Source organism: Thunnus thynnus, chromosome 15 (assembly GCF_963924715.1).
Source record: "Thunnus thynnus chromosome 15, fThuThy2.1, whole genome shotgun sequence".
NCBI lineage: Eukaryota > Metazoa > Chordata > Actinopteri > Scombriformes > Scombridae > Thunnus > Thunnus thynnus.
The window spans coordinates 13,698,309-13,714,336 of record NC_089531.1 but is presented as its reverse complement, the minus strand read 5'-3'; the positions used below and the strand labels follow the sequence as shown (position 1 = coordinate 13,714,336).

Genomic DNA, 16,028 nt, shown 5'->3' with positions numbered 1-16,028 from the left:
CAGCTCTATAAATCAGCAATAAAAGCTACATGCAGGGATTTAACCACATGTTAACCATACAGTCAAATCATGTTATATTATAGTTTGTCACACACACTTTAAATGAATACGGTTGACTCTCTGCTGTATGCAACATATTTCATCATTAATGCTATTTAATTACCATACAGAAACCATCTTCATTTTACAAAACTTTTTTTTATTTTGCATTAAAAATAACAGCATATTAAAACAATTTCCCCATAGATGCCAGCAGTAACAACTGCAGACTCAATAAAGTCTATTGGGTTATATTATAGGTACAAAATAGTTGCCCTATCACCTCCCACATTATTTGTGTTTAAGAAAAAATGAGGTTGTACTATGCATATAAGTGTTGAGGTAACAAATAGCCATGATCTAGGCTTTCGTACTTTAAATATTTTAGTATTTCTTCTCCTATACTTACTGCTTATTACAGTAAGTCAACGTGCAATTTTCAGTCCAGAAAGTAACATATTTCTCCTGGAAGAGTGTCATTTTAATCTGTCAACCATAATTAATGTTCTTGCAATCTTGTGATTAATGCTTGAAAAACCATTTGAATAAGACTGTTTTTGTTTTGTTTTTGTTTTTGTTTTTGTAACAAACCCCATACACAAAATAAATAAATATGACAAATGTAACAAATATTTAAGTGTCATTTTGTTTTCAGAAGTCAGCATCAAGAGTGAATTCGCAGTCCATCATGCTTGACATGACTCCAAATTTCTGGTACTCAGCAACTCGTTTCTCAAAGAAGTTGGTTTTCCCCTCCAGCGAAATGGACTCCATGAAGTCAAATGGATTCTCAGCTTGGTAAACCTTGAATTACAGGGGTGAAAATAGGTTATTTACGCAAAAATTTTGCACCATTACAAACAATAAACGTAACAATAGCATACACTGAACACATTTTAATGTGATTTAGTTATACTTTTTTAATCAAATAATATGAAAAACATATGTCTTTATGGTAATTTTTGCAAGGTCTGTGGCTTTTCTCAATCCTGGGCTCCACCTCTTAAATATGACAGTTAGGGATTTAATGAGAAATTACTATTTGGCTTTGATTGGCTCTCTTTTCTTGGGGATAAATTTAAAAAGCATCACCTTGGCCAGTCCAAGGTCAGTGAGAAGCCGGTCAGCCACAAACTCGATGTACTGCTTCATCAGACAACAGTTGATTCCAATGAGAGCCACTGGCAAGGCCTCTGTCAGAAACTCCTGCAACACAAAACAGGAAATGTTCAATTATTTACAGAACTGGTCTGGCCTATTGAGATTGTAGTCTTTTAGAATCAGACATTGAAAAATTACTAAACATTCAAGCTACTACTGGAGACAAAAGTAAACACTAGCTGACCTGTTCAATGCTGACAGCTTTGGTGATGATGTCCTTCACCCGATCCACCGATGGCTTCTTCACCAGGTAGCTGTACAGCAGGCAGGCGAAGTTACAGTGCAGGCCCTAGGAGAAACATTAAAAAACATGTCAGAAAAATTTATATAAAAACAACAGATAAGTGTGAGTACTGTCTCATCAGCAATTAACTGTGTTCATATGCACACTGCGACCATATTTTCTACCCAACCTGACCAAACAGCACTTAGATCACAGCCACTCAGACAGTTTTTAAACAGCAAAGTGTGGGTAGAAGTGCCGAACAAAGATGGCAACCACATTACAGGAATGGTAAATGCCAACAGTTATACAGTGCTGTGATCTGGGAGTTAGTTGAGTGACCTGAAATTACAGGAAAAACTTGATCCGCATAACCTCAATGCAGGTGTGTCAGATGAAATCATCCAAGATACACACAAAGTATAATTGAGCTTAAACACCACACCTGCACTGAGCAATACTGTATTAGTTGGTGTATGTTCACTTTACATGTAGGCTTTGATCAGTCATAAGTCATCTTATGATTGACCCAGCTACACTCTCTTTTTGACAGATTAGGCTACATGTCTGTCATTCATGTCACCTCATCCCGGCTGATCAGCTCATTGGAGTAGGTGAGGCCAGGCATTAGGCCTCTCTTCTTTAGCCAGTAGATGGCAGCGAATGAGCCAGAGAAGAAGATGCCTTCCACTGCTGCAAAAGCCACGAGTCGCTCCCCTGAGGGGCAAAAAAAAAGTTTTTGTCAAAAGAACTATTAACTCCAGATGAATGTAAAAGCCCTCTTGGTGTTTCATTATATGTGATTTAAAACACAATGTCTCCCTTACCGAATGTGGATTTGCTGTCATTTATCCACTGGAGGGCCCAGTCTGCTTTTCGTCTCACACAAGGCATGGTCTGAGTGGCATTGAATAAATAGTCCCTGAAATACATACACAATACAGAATTAGTTAGTTACTTTTGGCACATTTCACATTTCACATGTGTACTGATAACCATTTCCAGCTTTAAACATATAGCATAACAATTAATTAACCTATAAAAAGTAACAACAGCCTCACTGCTTGTTAAGGTAGAGGATTAAATGAATGCAGCAAATGCAAAAACAATAAAATATTAAGTCCAAATACTTTTATAAGCATTGTGCAGTAAAGTGCCTGTAGATGAAATTGAGACCATGAAATTGTTGTCTTCCTCATCAAGAGGTGCTACAGCTGGGAATGCAACGGTAACTGCCACAAAGTGGTGAAGACTTATCCTGTTACAGGATAACAGGTGCAGGTTTTACAGTTTGTTTTGAATCTTGAGAATTTTTTTTATAATTGAGGAATAAGACTTTATATGGTTGTGCACTTGCTTTGAGGCCACTGAGGCTCAGACACATAACGTTTAACCATCTAACCACTACAATATGTTACAGTTATGAATACTGACTTAGTAGAGGGAAACTATTTTATTGCTGGAACTGTTTTTAGTACATATTTAATACTCTACTGTTGTTCATTAGGCCAAAAAAAAAAGCAATACATTTACAAAATTGTCCACAGAAATCTGCTTGTTTCTAGAAGTTATACAGAGCCACTGAGCCATGAGAAGAGAGGACTGGACCGATGAGTAACTGACCTTTCCTTCAGGTCACGAATGTAAGTGTTGATGAGCATGCTGTACATCTCTGAGTGAACAGTCTCTATGAGGATCTGGAAGCTGTAGAAGGAGCGCGCTTCAGGGATCTGCACCTCCTGACAGAACCTCTGCACCTGTTAGGAAACACAGAAACACAAATACAAAAAAAACCACAACTTAGCCTTGGCACAATATTTCATTAAAAAATACAATCTTCAGCTATCATGGGGTCAAAAATGAGACTAAATCTGACTTAAGTTCACTCTAAAAAGTGTGCGCCATTTTGAAGTTGTGATATGAAATCATTTACTCACAGGGTAAACCTAGGACACAAGTTTCAGTGAGGTTGCGGTGTGCTAAAAGACAATCCGTACTGGCAGCGGCTAGAAACGCTGCCAATTTTGCAAGCGACTGTGGGAGAGGATCCACCTGTGCTCAGACAGTTCTGTATAATTCTGCCAGCAATACATTAAGATAAGTTGCTCTAAATCTATTTGCTCCTTGCGGTAGATACATTAAAAACGTTACAGATCTAACGCTCTCTCCAGAGGCTGCAAGACACCTGTTACAACTGAGTGATATGCATCTAACCCCTCTCTCACCAGGTTCTCATTCACGATACCATCACTAGCAGCAAAGAAGGCCAAGACGTGCGAAATGAAGTGTTTCTCCTCAGGTTTCAAACGATCCCAGTGTGCCAGGTCTTTGGATAGATCAACCTGAAAGACACATTAACAAGCCAAATGTAGATTGTTTACATTTTTCCAGTGATTATAGGCTGTGGTGCCATTTGTAGAAGGGTGAAAAACACAAATGAATTACTTATGGAGTACTTGGTTCTCCTTTACTAGACTGATACTGAAAAGTTTGTATTCTCTGCAAAATAACTTGATACATCTCTTAAGATGATTGTGGGTTTCCCCTTTAACCAAATTAAGTGAAACATTAATATTTTAACACCCACTTCCTCCACCGTCCAGAAAGAGGCTTGTGCCTGCTTGTACATCTTCCAGATGTCAGGGTACTGGATGGGGAAGATGACAAACCGCCTGGGGTTGTCCCGGAGCAAAGGTTCTTCCTCCGTCTCTGAACCACTCTTGGAGTCTGGATCTTTATCTTTGAAGCCATTCTAAACAAAAAAAAAGCCCAAACCAATGAGTAAATACATTTTAAACACATATTTAAATCAGTTTATATCGAAATGCTGTCAGTAGTGTCCCTACAATGGTTTCTTTTTGTTAATATCAGAGGTTTTCAAAGTGGGAAGTAGGTCCCAAACAGTTTCAGGGGAGACTCAGTGAAAGGAAGTGAAAAAATATTACATTAGTTATTACATTCGCTATCAAAATTAGATAACTTAGAATAGCAATACAGTAGTTTTGGGGAATTTTACTGTTTTTCACACTTTCCCAGAGTCAGCAACAAATCAATGCCTTCAGACAGACCTTTTTAATGTGGTCTGAAGCATGTCAAACAGCGATATCACGCTACCTTGGCTCAATTGTAGAGTGTCTATGGGATCATATAACATAATCATGATCCCACAGGCATCCAGGAATTGAACGAAACTAAGCAACTTCCAAGTTTTGTCTGAAGGGAAGCCCACAGTGTCAGACTTTGAAAACCTCCGGTTACTAGCTAAGAACTGTACCTTTAATCACAAACGAGGTCACTGCGCTTGCGCGTGAACTCGTAACATCCCAAAAACAAAGGACATTTCACATGAACATAGACAATATTGGATTTCAGTTATTTATAGAAACTCTAATCACTGCTAGAAACGATCTCGTTACTCTCCATAAACAAATTCGCGCATTTTATCTCCGTTTTTATCGGCGGTTGTGTCACATATTTATCCGACAAGCCTCCTAACCGTCACTGTTAGCTAACATGTGCAAACAAGGCCAGTTCTGATATTGTTATAAAACATGTGATAAACTAGTCATATAGATAAAACATGACTTTCATCCAGAAGTCTCTCTAATAAGGTTAACACACCGACAATAATGAACGTAATGGTTATTTTTACGTTACGACCCTCAACATATGTACATACATTCACACCGCAGCTATGTTGAAAACACTTACCGACTCTCTGTGAATATCAGACTGGCCATTTACATTCATTAGATCCATTTCCAGAGAAGTCAGTCTGTAAACGTCGGTGTCAGTCAGGGCTGCATTGGTTCTTGTTGTCAGTCACCTTGTGTGCAGCTGCAGCTCTGATGGTTAAACCCTTTAAACTGGGACCCTTTTAAAAGGAGTATTACTCCTCTAGTGGCGACTCACAATGCTACACTATTATAAAACCACATGACATATTTCCTGCTAAAGACAGTAAGACTTCACTCTTTCCATTATAACCTACTCACTTAACTTTCACTATTAGTCATCATACTATTCACTTAACTTACAATATTAGTCATCATACTATTCACTTAACTTACAATATTAGTCATCATACTGCACTCATTGGGGGGAGGGGAGAGTAAGTAAATACAGATGTTTGACAAAGCAGACAAGTATTCTGATAAATTCTTTTATTTGACAGGAATGTAATTTGACACATGACATCTGCTGTGTAAAATAGCAGAGGATAAATGTGCTGTAAACACAGAGGAACCATGTATACAATTCCCTTGCGTTGTCCGCACTGACATCTTCACCACCGCACTCATGCACAGCCAGATGTTAGTGTTTGTGTGAGTCGACAAAGTTGGACCGCTACACCGGTATGTTATGTATCCCCAACCGGAACACGTCATTCGTGCAAGCCCATGCGCAGTTTTGGGACTTAAGCATGAACACTTGATGGAAGGCCATTGGTGGATCGTCATCAACCTGGTGCAAAAAAATTGGGGAAATATTTGTGAGCAATTTGATGACATAATACAAATGGTCAACTAGGGCAAACATTTATTGTACATACATCACATAGGGTTTTATTTTTGCCATACATGCAATATTCATGATAAAACAAAGACAATCAGGCTGTTTAAGGAGACAAAAACCTTGCTCAATTTTAAAATTCATACAACAAAAACACAACAGTGATTCAGGTGGAGCAAGTGCGCAGGGCAACTGATATAACATGCAGTTGAGCGGTTGATAAATTTGCATGTTATAAATAGAAAATCTTATCAGCTTACCTGTAACTGTCCGAACACCATGATGAGGATGCAGCTGTCTATCGTGGGTTGGAAATCTTGTTCTGTGATAATGTGCTTAATTCGCTTGAAAGGCAAGTTCTGTAGATTGGAAACAATACAATCATTGGAGCGTACAGCAAAACTACCAATCGTAATGAATCACTATTAATATGCTATAGTGCTGCAACATACAATTATTTTCATGATCGATTAGTCTGCAGATTATTTTCTCGATTCATTGTGTATAATTTCTTAGAGCCCAAGATTTTTTGTTTTGTCTGTTCAACTGTCCAAAATCCAAACATATTCAGTTTACTATCATGTGCCACACATACAGTGCTGCTTGAAAGTTTGTGAGCCCTTTAGAATTTTCTCTATTTTTGCATAAATATGACCTGAAACATGATCAGATTTTTACACAAGTCCTTAAACTAGATAAAGGGAACCCAATTAAATAAATGAGACAAAAACATTAAACTTTTTCATTTATTTATTGTGAAAAATTATCCAATCTTACATATTTGTGGGAGGCAAAAGTATGTGAACCCTTCAGTAACTGGTGTGACCCCCTTTTGCAGCAATAACGTCAACCAAACATTTCCAGTTACTGTTTATCAGCCCTGCACATCGGCTTGGAGGAATTTTAGCCCATTCGTCCTTACAGAACAGTCTCAACTAGGGGATGTTGATGGACTTCTTTGCATGAACTACATGCTTCAGGTCCTTCCACAGCAATTCTATGGGATTAAGGTCGGGACTTTGACTCAGCCATTACAAAACATTAACTTTCTTCTGCTTTAACCATTCTTTGGAAGAACGACTTGTGTGTTTAGGGTTGTTGTCTTACTGCATGACCCACTTTCTGTTGAGCTTCAGTTCACAGACAGATACCTTGATATTTTCCTGTAGAATTTGCTGGTACAACTCAGAACTCATAGCTCTATCAATGATTGCAAGCTGTCCTGGTTCACAGGCAGCAAAGCAGCCCAAACCATGATACTACCACCACCGTGTTTCACAGATGGGTGAAGGTTCTTATGCTGGAATGCAGTGTTTGCTCATTGCCTCATTGGTCTCAACCATCCACACATTTTTCCAAACCCGTCCCGGCTTAACCTTGTGATCTTTAACAAACCTTAGACGGCAGCAATATTCTTTTGGGGGAGAAGTGGCTTTTCATTGCAACTCTGCCATGCTCACCATTGATGTTCAATGTTTTCCTGATGGTGGACTCAAGAACATTGACTGTAGTCACTGCAAGAGAGACCTTTAGTTTCCTGGACGTTACCCTGGGGTCCCTTATGACCTCCTGGAGTATTACACACCTGCTCTTGGTGTTATCTTTGTTATTCGACCACTCCTGGGGAGGGTAACAATGGTGTTGGATGTCTTCTATATCTACACAATCTGCGTGACAATCAACTGGTGGAGTCTAAACTCTTTAGAAATGGTTTTGTAACCCTTTCCAGCTTGCTGAACATAAACAACTCTTCCTCTAAGGTCCTCAGAAATCTCCTTTGTTTGAGCAATGACACACTTCCACAGACCTGTGTTGTGAAGCTCAGAGTTTGACAGTGAAGACCCAGATTTCTCTTCTTTAAATAAGGCAGGACTTCCCAGACTCACACCTGATTGTCATGCCATTGACTGAAACACCCGACTCTAATTTCCCCTTCAAATGAAGTGATAATCCTAGAGGTTCACATACTTTTGCCACGCACATATGTATACGTAACTTTGAATAATTTTCCTCAATAAATAAATGAAAAAGTGTAAGGTTTTTGACTCATTTGTTTAATTGATGTCCCTTTATCTAGTTTTAGGACTTGCATGGAAATGTGATTACATTTTAGGTCATATTTATGCATAAATAGGGAAAATTCTAAAGGGTTCATTAGCTTTCAAGCAGCACTGTACAAGCTTCAAAATCTCACATTTGAGAAGCTGCAACAAGCAAATGTTTGGCATTTTTGCTTAAAAAAATTACCAAAATTATTAATCAATTATCAAAATAGAATAATTTTATGTTGATCAACTAAACAAATAATCAACTAATTGTTGCAGCTCTAATATCCTTAATAGAAGAGGGGAGCTGTTCAATTTAGCAAAGTGAGAAACATTAATGGTCAGTATATGCACAAATGTAGGCACTTAAAAAGGTACAAAGAATAAAAAATGGACGGACTGGAAGCTGCCAGTAAATGGCTCCAGTCAGAAGAGATACGTACTGCTAGTTTGCCAGTTATGGCTTCCCTCCCCTGAAAGGGTGATCCTTCCCACGTCAAGCAGGCGTCAGCAGACTAAGAAAAAAAATATTTTTCTTTACATCAGATACAAGCACACAATTTAATCTATCATGCATCATTTACAAAAGTAATTTCAACAGCAAATGTCAAGTGAGATGAGATTTAGTTTTCAGCAAACGTCAGTGTTGATGTTGTAGCATATTTAAATTGTAATCATAACTGAACAAACTTACATATAGGTTACCCAGTCCCACCCTGTTGGTATTGTCAAACTGGTTGTAATATTCTTGTACGAAGCCTTCTCCGATTTTCTGCCATATTTCTTTCTCACAAGCCATGTGTGCAGCTGTGGATCTGTAAAGGAGAGGAAAAAAATAGTCTCTTTGTTACATGGCAGTCAAAGTTGTAGTAGATTGCAGGCTGGTCACTGCAACCCATGACTGATCACATTAATGAAGACTGTATATGGATGAATGGAAGGAGGTCACTTTCATCTAGGAAGGCAGCATGTTTTTATCTACAAAAAGCTACTGAAAAGAAAGGCGTACACCAATTAGGACCGAGTTACACGATTCTAAACAACATTACAGTTGTTATAAGCTCATAATGGTCCAGTTTGATCGAATCCATTAAAACACGACCAAATATGAATTTTTGTAGATGAAGCCACGAAATTATTTCTTAATTGCAAGATACTAAAAAGTCTATTCAGCTGCAGTTTTCCTTAATGAGCATCCACCAACCCTCTTATTATCTACTATGACCCCATGATTAGCACACACACACTCATCACAGTTAATGAATACATGAGGGAGAAGTTGACTGTGTTGATTTCGAAATTATAATGCACAGAAAGGACAATACAACTCATACTTGTGCATAATTATGGAAAACTTCCAAATCAGTGGATATATTCAGACTTTGACAGAAAGAGAAATACAAAAAACTAGTCTATCCAAGTAAGTTTCAAGTATGGGAAACATTAAGACATGTTATCAGATGAAAGGTCTACAGTGAAAGTAATCTGACAAATAATTTAGGCCACAATAATGTGTTTTATTTCACAAATGAACTGTTAGTAGGCTTTCTTACTTATGGATATAGTTAGTTACATGTTTTATTTCTGCTAATGTCCAACTTCTCCATGGATTACAACGATAACAAACACTAAACCTGTGACAACACGAAAAAAAAAAATCAACCTTATATCGCTGAATATGTTTTATGAAACTAGTCTCGGCAGCTCGACGTGCAACTTTAACGTTGTTTTCACGTCAACGTTTTTTAATGTTTACGGGGGCCAAGGTAGAAATTAACCCTGATTTAGAGTCATCATAGCCTGAGGGGGCTTATGGGTGTTATCTACTACATTTAGAGATAAAGAAAGACCGCAACAGAAAGCTGGAAACAACCCCAAACTGTCCACTGGACAACACCGGGAGCCACAAGTTGTCCAGTCACCCAACTTATGGCTAACAGTTACCGTTAGCACACAGATTTCCCGGAACCGTTTAACTATTCTTTGTCTCTTAATTTATCTTCGTTATACTCATCCCGAACAAGCCCGCGTTGATACAATTCGGCAAGTCATCATCTTTGAGAGGCACTTAGCTCAAAAAGAGTACTTTACCATGTAAGTTTTAGCTTACTTTTTCAATTAGCGTACAAGCCAGCGTGGAGTCAAATCCTCGAAGCTGATGAGCGTTCCCGCTTCCTCCGAGTTATGACAAACGTATGACGTCACCTGGAGGCCGACCAATGAAAGCTCAGAATTCTTGGTATTTCATCCCTGAGTTCAGGCTGTCAGGAGATCTTCCGGCCGGGATTTGTACGCAGAAGGAAAGGCTGCCTGAAAGACTGAACTCAGGACTACAGGTCTTATAATATTTGTAAGGAAGAAAAACTAAAAGTAAAAACCATTATGGCCATAATTGAAGGGGGAGGAAAAAACTAATCATGTGACATTCAACAAAACACTTGTCTCAAATAAATCTTTATTATTTTAAAAATGTGACTAAAATTAACCTGTAACTGAAACATATTTATTTCTAACTATTTTTGGCAAATAATGAATCATAGCTGTGACCATTATTGATTTAACTTTGTTTGAAGGGCAAGGGCTACATCACATATCTAAGGTCCAGTCGTCTTCAAGGTTCCTCCGACTGTTGTTACAAAACTCAATCACAGCTTCAACACCAGGCCAAACACAACTCAACTGTGCTTTTTTTGCTTTTAAAAAAGAAAGGTGCCTTCAAATATGTAGCCCATAACATCAGGCTAGAAATACATTGAATATTTGGAAATGGAAGACTTTAAATACTTAATTGGGTAAGATCAATATTGCTTGGGGTGACTGATTAGACATTAAAAATACAGATTAATCCATAACAGCGTGCAGGTCTTTACAAACACGAATAACAGGAATGTGATATATAAAAAAAAAAAAAAAAAGCTGGGTTGATCGTCACGTAATACATCTGAAGATCTTTACAACTCCTCTTATCGTACCTTCTTTTCAGTGTCCTATTGGCAGGTGGGATGATTTTGTCCTTCTGACTTGTTACAAATCTAACATCTTACATTGTTTTCTTCACAATTAGTGAAAACAAGATGGACAGAAATAACCATTTAGGCACTTTTTTTTAGAAAAAAAACGAGATATCATTTTGCTACAGTTCAGTGCTTGTTGCTGCCAAGAGAACGACACTCAAAAAATGCAGAATGTCTTCACGCACTTGACTTCCAGTGACTTGTTCAGAAAGGCTACTATTGCTTTGTTGAGGCCGCGGCACAAATAGATCCTTCTCGCAGTGGATGGCAGTAAAAGTTGTCCCTCTACAGTTTCACCCAACAGGCCTCTGAGGTTAGAACCGAGTTATCTGTTAAAATGTTGTAGTTATGTCACTGTTCTGGCTGTGATGTGAAATAATCATCTGTCTGGAACACGCTGGGGATCTCTTGACGCTGATGTGGTGCTGGTCTTCTTGGGCTGGCTGGTTTCTATGAGTGAAAAGACATAAATTAGATATCTCAATTGTCAAATAGCATGGGCTGGAAACAAAATAATACTTTCTGGACCCATGAAGTGCATGTTGAGGCATTTAATGATTGTATATTTGTATTGTGCTATTGTATGTAGCTTTGTATTTTGTATTATGTGTCCTGTGTGTTTTTTGCTATGTACTGTTTGCTATTGTGCTGTTATATGTTTCAATTGTGACCTGCCTAAGGGACTGCAGATGCAAATTAGCTAAAAGCTAACTCTGGTACAGTACATTAAATGGTAACATTTATGTTTAACACTATACATGGTCCCAATAAATACATAAATAAATGTAATTCCTGAATTCCTGAATAGAGATGGAGCTCTTATGACAATTAGGAACAATCATAGTGAAGGATTTTAAGGAGAGAAGGATCTCAGGCCTCAGTAGAAAAAAAACAATCCCTTAATTCACTGATTATGGTTGTTGATATGAAAACAAATGAAATCCATACAGAGAAATAGCAATTTAACACCAAAACAAATGACAAGTACATGAAGGAACACTCACATTTAAGAAGCCCGGGACACTCATTGTTCGGAGTATCTTCTTGAAAGCACCCGGTAATGTTCCTAGTTCTCCTTCTGCCTGTGTGACCTGCTCCTCCATAGCATTGACATTGGCTCCCACCATCTTTACAAAAGCCTGCAGGCACAAGTCCAGTCAAGTTTATTTATATATAGACTGAAATCACAAATTTACCTCTTCAATCTGTGCAGATTATGACACCTTCAAACCACAGACCAACCAAATAAAACATTACACACATGTAAAACAAAAAGGTTTAATAAGACCACCCAGGCACTCGTTCAGTGCCAAGACTGAGCTGAACGAAATCTCTAAAGGTTTTAAGTTTTATTATCTCCGCCAGGTGTAAGCCTGGAGGGGATCATGTGTTTGGTTGTATGTGTGCGTGTGTGTCTGTCCGCAGCTAATCTAACATAGTACTGGACTCATCAGCCTCATATTTTTTGTGCACATTTATGACACTATGTTCAAGGACCTCTCATGGTTGCGGTGATTCAATTTTTGAAAAACCTATTTTATAATGCCATTCCTTATGAGCCTATCGTAAAGTTTAGACTTTCATCTTTTCAGCAGTCCTCGCCATTTTACGATATGCATTACAACATAGCAAAAGGGCATTTCCAGCAATCTGCTAGGCTAAAAACAAGGCTTACCTAATCTTTTGCAGGCCATATTTTGGCCTCTCTCGTGGCTCAAAAACTGACATCCATAGAAAAGTTTGGTCTCATCTTGAACCAGAGCATCTGCAGATTAATTCCATACCCAATTCGTTATGTTCCACTAAAGTTAGACTCAATACAGGATGAATAAATCTGTTTCTGTTATGTTCGCCGCCATCTTCAATGTACACACATGGCAGAGATCTGCTCTCGACTGAGTTCATTCTTCTAGTTTGATCTTTTTTTAAATGGGAGTAAAGAAAATTGTTCAACTGAGAAGGCTTGTTCCAGTTAATTACATTTGCTATAACTAGGTCAGTTTTAAACACAATGTGGTCTACTGTGACAAAAGAATGAAGAGAGAAATATTACATCACTGGAAAATTTTGGTGACAAATAATTGTGAATGTTAGCAAAACATCCCCTTAGATGAAGAATGGAAATGACAAAAAAAACTTCAAGTGAAAGTAACCGTTTTCACTCTGTAACTTACCAACTATTAATGTGTCAGTGTGTGATATATTATTAGGATATGAAAACAGGAACAAACTGCACCACTAGGCCGATGTTTATTTCCATTAGTGCTCGAAGAAAAAAGGAAATAGTCTGCCACTGATGATGAAGAAAAGCTCTCTCCATCACATGTTACATCAAGGGTTTACGGTTTTATTTGATTTCATCCTGAATTAAATCTTTTTTATCTTGTAAACCATCCTGAATAGCACTGTATCAAATGTATTTATTATTCATTTTTATTATGATACAATATGTTCATTTCAGAATCCTTGTTAGTGTGTTTTTCCATTCTACTTTGGTCATTGGAGCAAGAGTGAATTACAAACTGACGGAATACAAAAATATTTTATACAAAACCAATTAAAAATCCCTTCAACCATCACTTACCTCTAACTTATCAATTCGTCTGTATATTTGTCTCATTTCATCCGACTTCTGCTGGATTTGAGGTAGGTTTTCACTCACTATCTGCGAGGTATCATTACGAATCTGGAGACAAAACACAAAATGATGTGAGACAGAAATATGCATGTAAATCAATAAAAATGAGATACTGTATAGAGCTGCAGCTAATGATTATTTTCATTATTAATGAATCTGTTGCAGGGCACAAGATTAGCACCAGCCACCAGCTAAATGCTGGCAAAATATTCAAGTGGTAGATTTGCTTCACTCACCAGCCAAAAAAACAATGATAATCTATTGAGTGGCTGGTAAAATTTGAACAATCACTCGTCATTTGTCCAGTGGACAAAAAGAAGTTAATTTTGCACCCTGTTCTCTCAATTAATCAATTAGTTGTTTGGTCAATAAAATGTCAGAAAATGGTGAAAATTTCATTGTTTCCCAAAGCTCAAGATACAACTTAAAATGTCTTTTTTTGTCCAGACAAAAAGTCCACAACCCAAAGATATAATAGAGGACTAAAGAAGCCAGACATTTTTCACATTTGAGAAGCTGAAATCAGAGGATTTGTCAATTTTCTTCTTTAAAAAGACTCAAAACAATTAATTGATTATAAAAATAGCTGGCAAGTAATTTAAAAGTTGGCAACTAATCGATTAATCGCCTTATCATTGCAGCTCTAACACCGTACATTCATAATCTACTACAGTTTCATAGCGTGACCTAGCTTACCATATCCAGCATTCCAACAAACTCGTCTACTCTCGTCAGCATTTCTTCCAAGCTTTTCTCTAAGCACAGGATCTAGAGGAGAAGGTTGCAAAATGTTACACAGAAACACACACACACACACACACACACACACACACACACACACAAAGTAAAGTTACTGACCAGTTCAGACAAATATCATAAATAACAAATTTGCCTCAAGGGGCTTCAACAAATCAAATGAACTTAGCAAACCTCAAACTTCTAGATACTTCAAATTCAATCCCTCACACCAGCTTCAGCTGAAACTCAATAAAATGCCTTTAAATTATGTCAGGACGAACCTCAGGAGCAAAACACAGGGGCCTTTGTCTTCCTACGGAGCCAACTAACTCACTCAGCTTCTATATAAATTGCCTGGTATCACGCATATCCAGTTAATGTCAGTCAGTGGGCTATCACAAGTAGAAATCAATACCTACAAACACAGACGTCTGCCTCATTAAGCTTAGAGTGATGCTGTTTTGACTGCCTCTGTGGCCTCAGACCATTTATGTGTGCGATATCACATCTAATGGGTTTGATTCAACACCTCAGGTTTGTAATGCAGACATCTGTTTGAAAGCCACAAGTTCAAGTGGAGATACATCTGACCACATCATGGGTTTTTTTTCTTCTTTCAGACTTCTGAAAGCTCCCATCAAAGCTACACATCTGTTTTCACAGGCTGAATAACAGCACTGCTTATAACAAGTAAGCTGTAAACTTGTGTGAAGTATCCTTTGAATTATAGGGGTGCTGTTTTATTTAACAATGTTTGAATAGTGTACATTTGGTGGAGGGTGCATAATGACTTGTTAAGGACACGAAACACAAACTTTTAGACTTGACTTTGGATTTATAATTACAAAACAATTATTTTTATCCTCTGTAAGCAGTAAATCAACATAATGTGCTGTAAAACCAATCATGTCGTTGCCTCAGCGTTGCTTAGCAACTATTCTGCTTAACCGTTGGTCCAGAACCGCATTGCTTCTTTGTTGAAACTGTTGTTAGCATATTGCAGTGATACAAATGTGTGCAGCATAGCTAACGTTAACGTAGCTGGTCTCACATGACTCTTGGCGGCCAGCAAAGCACAAACCTCTTCTCCCGCTGTCGCCCTGATGTAAGAGGAGTAGCTCAGGGCGGTGTGTCTCAGCACTTCGTCGTCCTGCTCTGGGTCTTGCTGGTCGTCTGTCCCGGGCTCCGCCGCGTCGTTGAGGCTCGGGCTCTGTGGGATAACGTTAGCTGCTGCGCCAAAGCTGGGGCTCTGCGACACGGTGCCGCTGCTCAGGATCTCGCTCACCATGGACAAACTGCTCGCACTCTGGGACACGATGCCGCTGTCTCTGCTTATCTCAGCGCTGGACTCCTCCAGGGGAGACAGGAGGCCCACCCTGTCAATCCGATGATGGTCCATGTCGCCTGTTTCTCTGATCTACACTGCTGTGTTTTGCCTTGTCAACTGACTGGATCACGTGTGTTGTGCTGCTGATGGTGGCTCATGAGGGTCAAAAACAGACAGTGTGTCACACAATAAAGCGCTTTAAACAATACTTTGAAACCTATTTTGATAATATATGTGTAATTGAAGACCAAGCAAAGCCACAGAAATATCAAATAAAGACTGAAATCACAAATACTGTTATGCTATAAATCTGCTATTGGGTTTAACATAA

General features: G+C 38.4%; 3 protein-coding genes across 3 annotated transcripts; all 3 read right to left on the bottom strand.

Moving 5' to 3' along the window:
* Window positions 1-178: 178 nt before the first annotated feature.
* rrm2b (ribonucleotide reductase M2 b) lies at window positions 179-5,305 on the bottom strand. Its single transcript, XM_067612761.1, has 9 exons — window positions 5,135-5,305; window positions 4,011-4,175; window positions 3,649-3,765; window positions 3,047-3,180; window positions 2,251-2,345; window positions 2,007-2,140; window positions 1,385-1,489; window positions 1,132-1,245; window positions 179-843 (listed from the first exon to the last, which is right to left on the bottom strand). Exons 1-9 carry the CDS (start codon window positions 5,180-5,182, stop codon window positions 691-693), a joined length of 1,065 nt encoding a protein of 354 aa, XP_067468862.1. The 5' UTR covers window positions 5,183-5,305; the 3' UTR covers window positions 179-690.
* A 266-nt stretch (window positions 5,306-5,571) lies between these two features.
* Window positions 5,572-10,243, bottom strand: LOC137198807 (nuclear transport factor 2-like). The gene is made up of 5 exons (XM_067612764.1): window positions 10,091-10,243; window positions 8,675-8,795; window positions 8,424-8,495; window positions 6,196-6,294; window positions 5,572-5,887 (listed from the first exon to the last, which is right to left on the bottom strand). Exons 2-5 carry the CDS (start codon window positions 8,777-8,779, stop codon window positions 5,771-5,773), a joined length of 393 nt encoding a protein of 130 aa, XP_067468865.1. The 5' UTR covers window positions 8,780-8,795; window positions 10,091-10,243; the 3' UTR covers window positions 5,572-5,770.
* Window positions 10,244-10,418: 175 nt separating this feature from the next.
* bloc1s4 (biogenesis of lysosomal organelles complex-1, subunit 4, cappuccino) lies at window positions 10,419-15,926 on the bottom strand. Its single transcript, XM_067612762.1, has 5 exons — window positions 15,452-15,926; window positions 14,329-14,400; window positions 13,579-13,680; window positions 11,999-12,133; window positions 10,419-11,444 (listed from the first exon to the last, which is right to left on the bottom strand). The coding sequence occupies exons 1-5, from the start codon at window positions 15,767-15,769 to the stop codon at window positions 11,346-11,348; spliced, it is 726 nt and encodes a 241-aa protein (XP_067468863.1). The 5' UTR covers window positions 15,770-15,926; the 3' UTR covers window positions 10,419-11,345.
* Window positions 15,927-16,028: the final 102 nt, after the last annotated feature.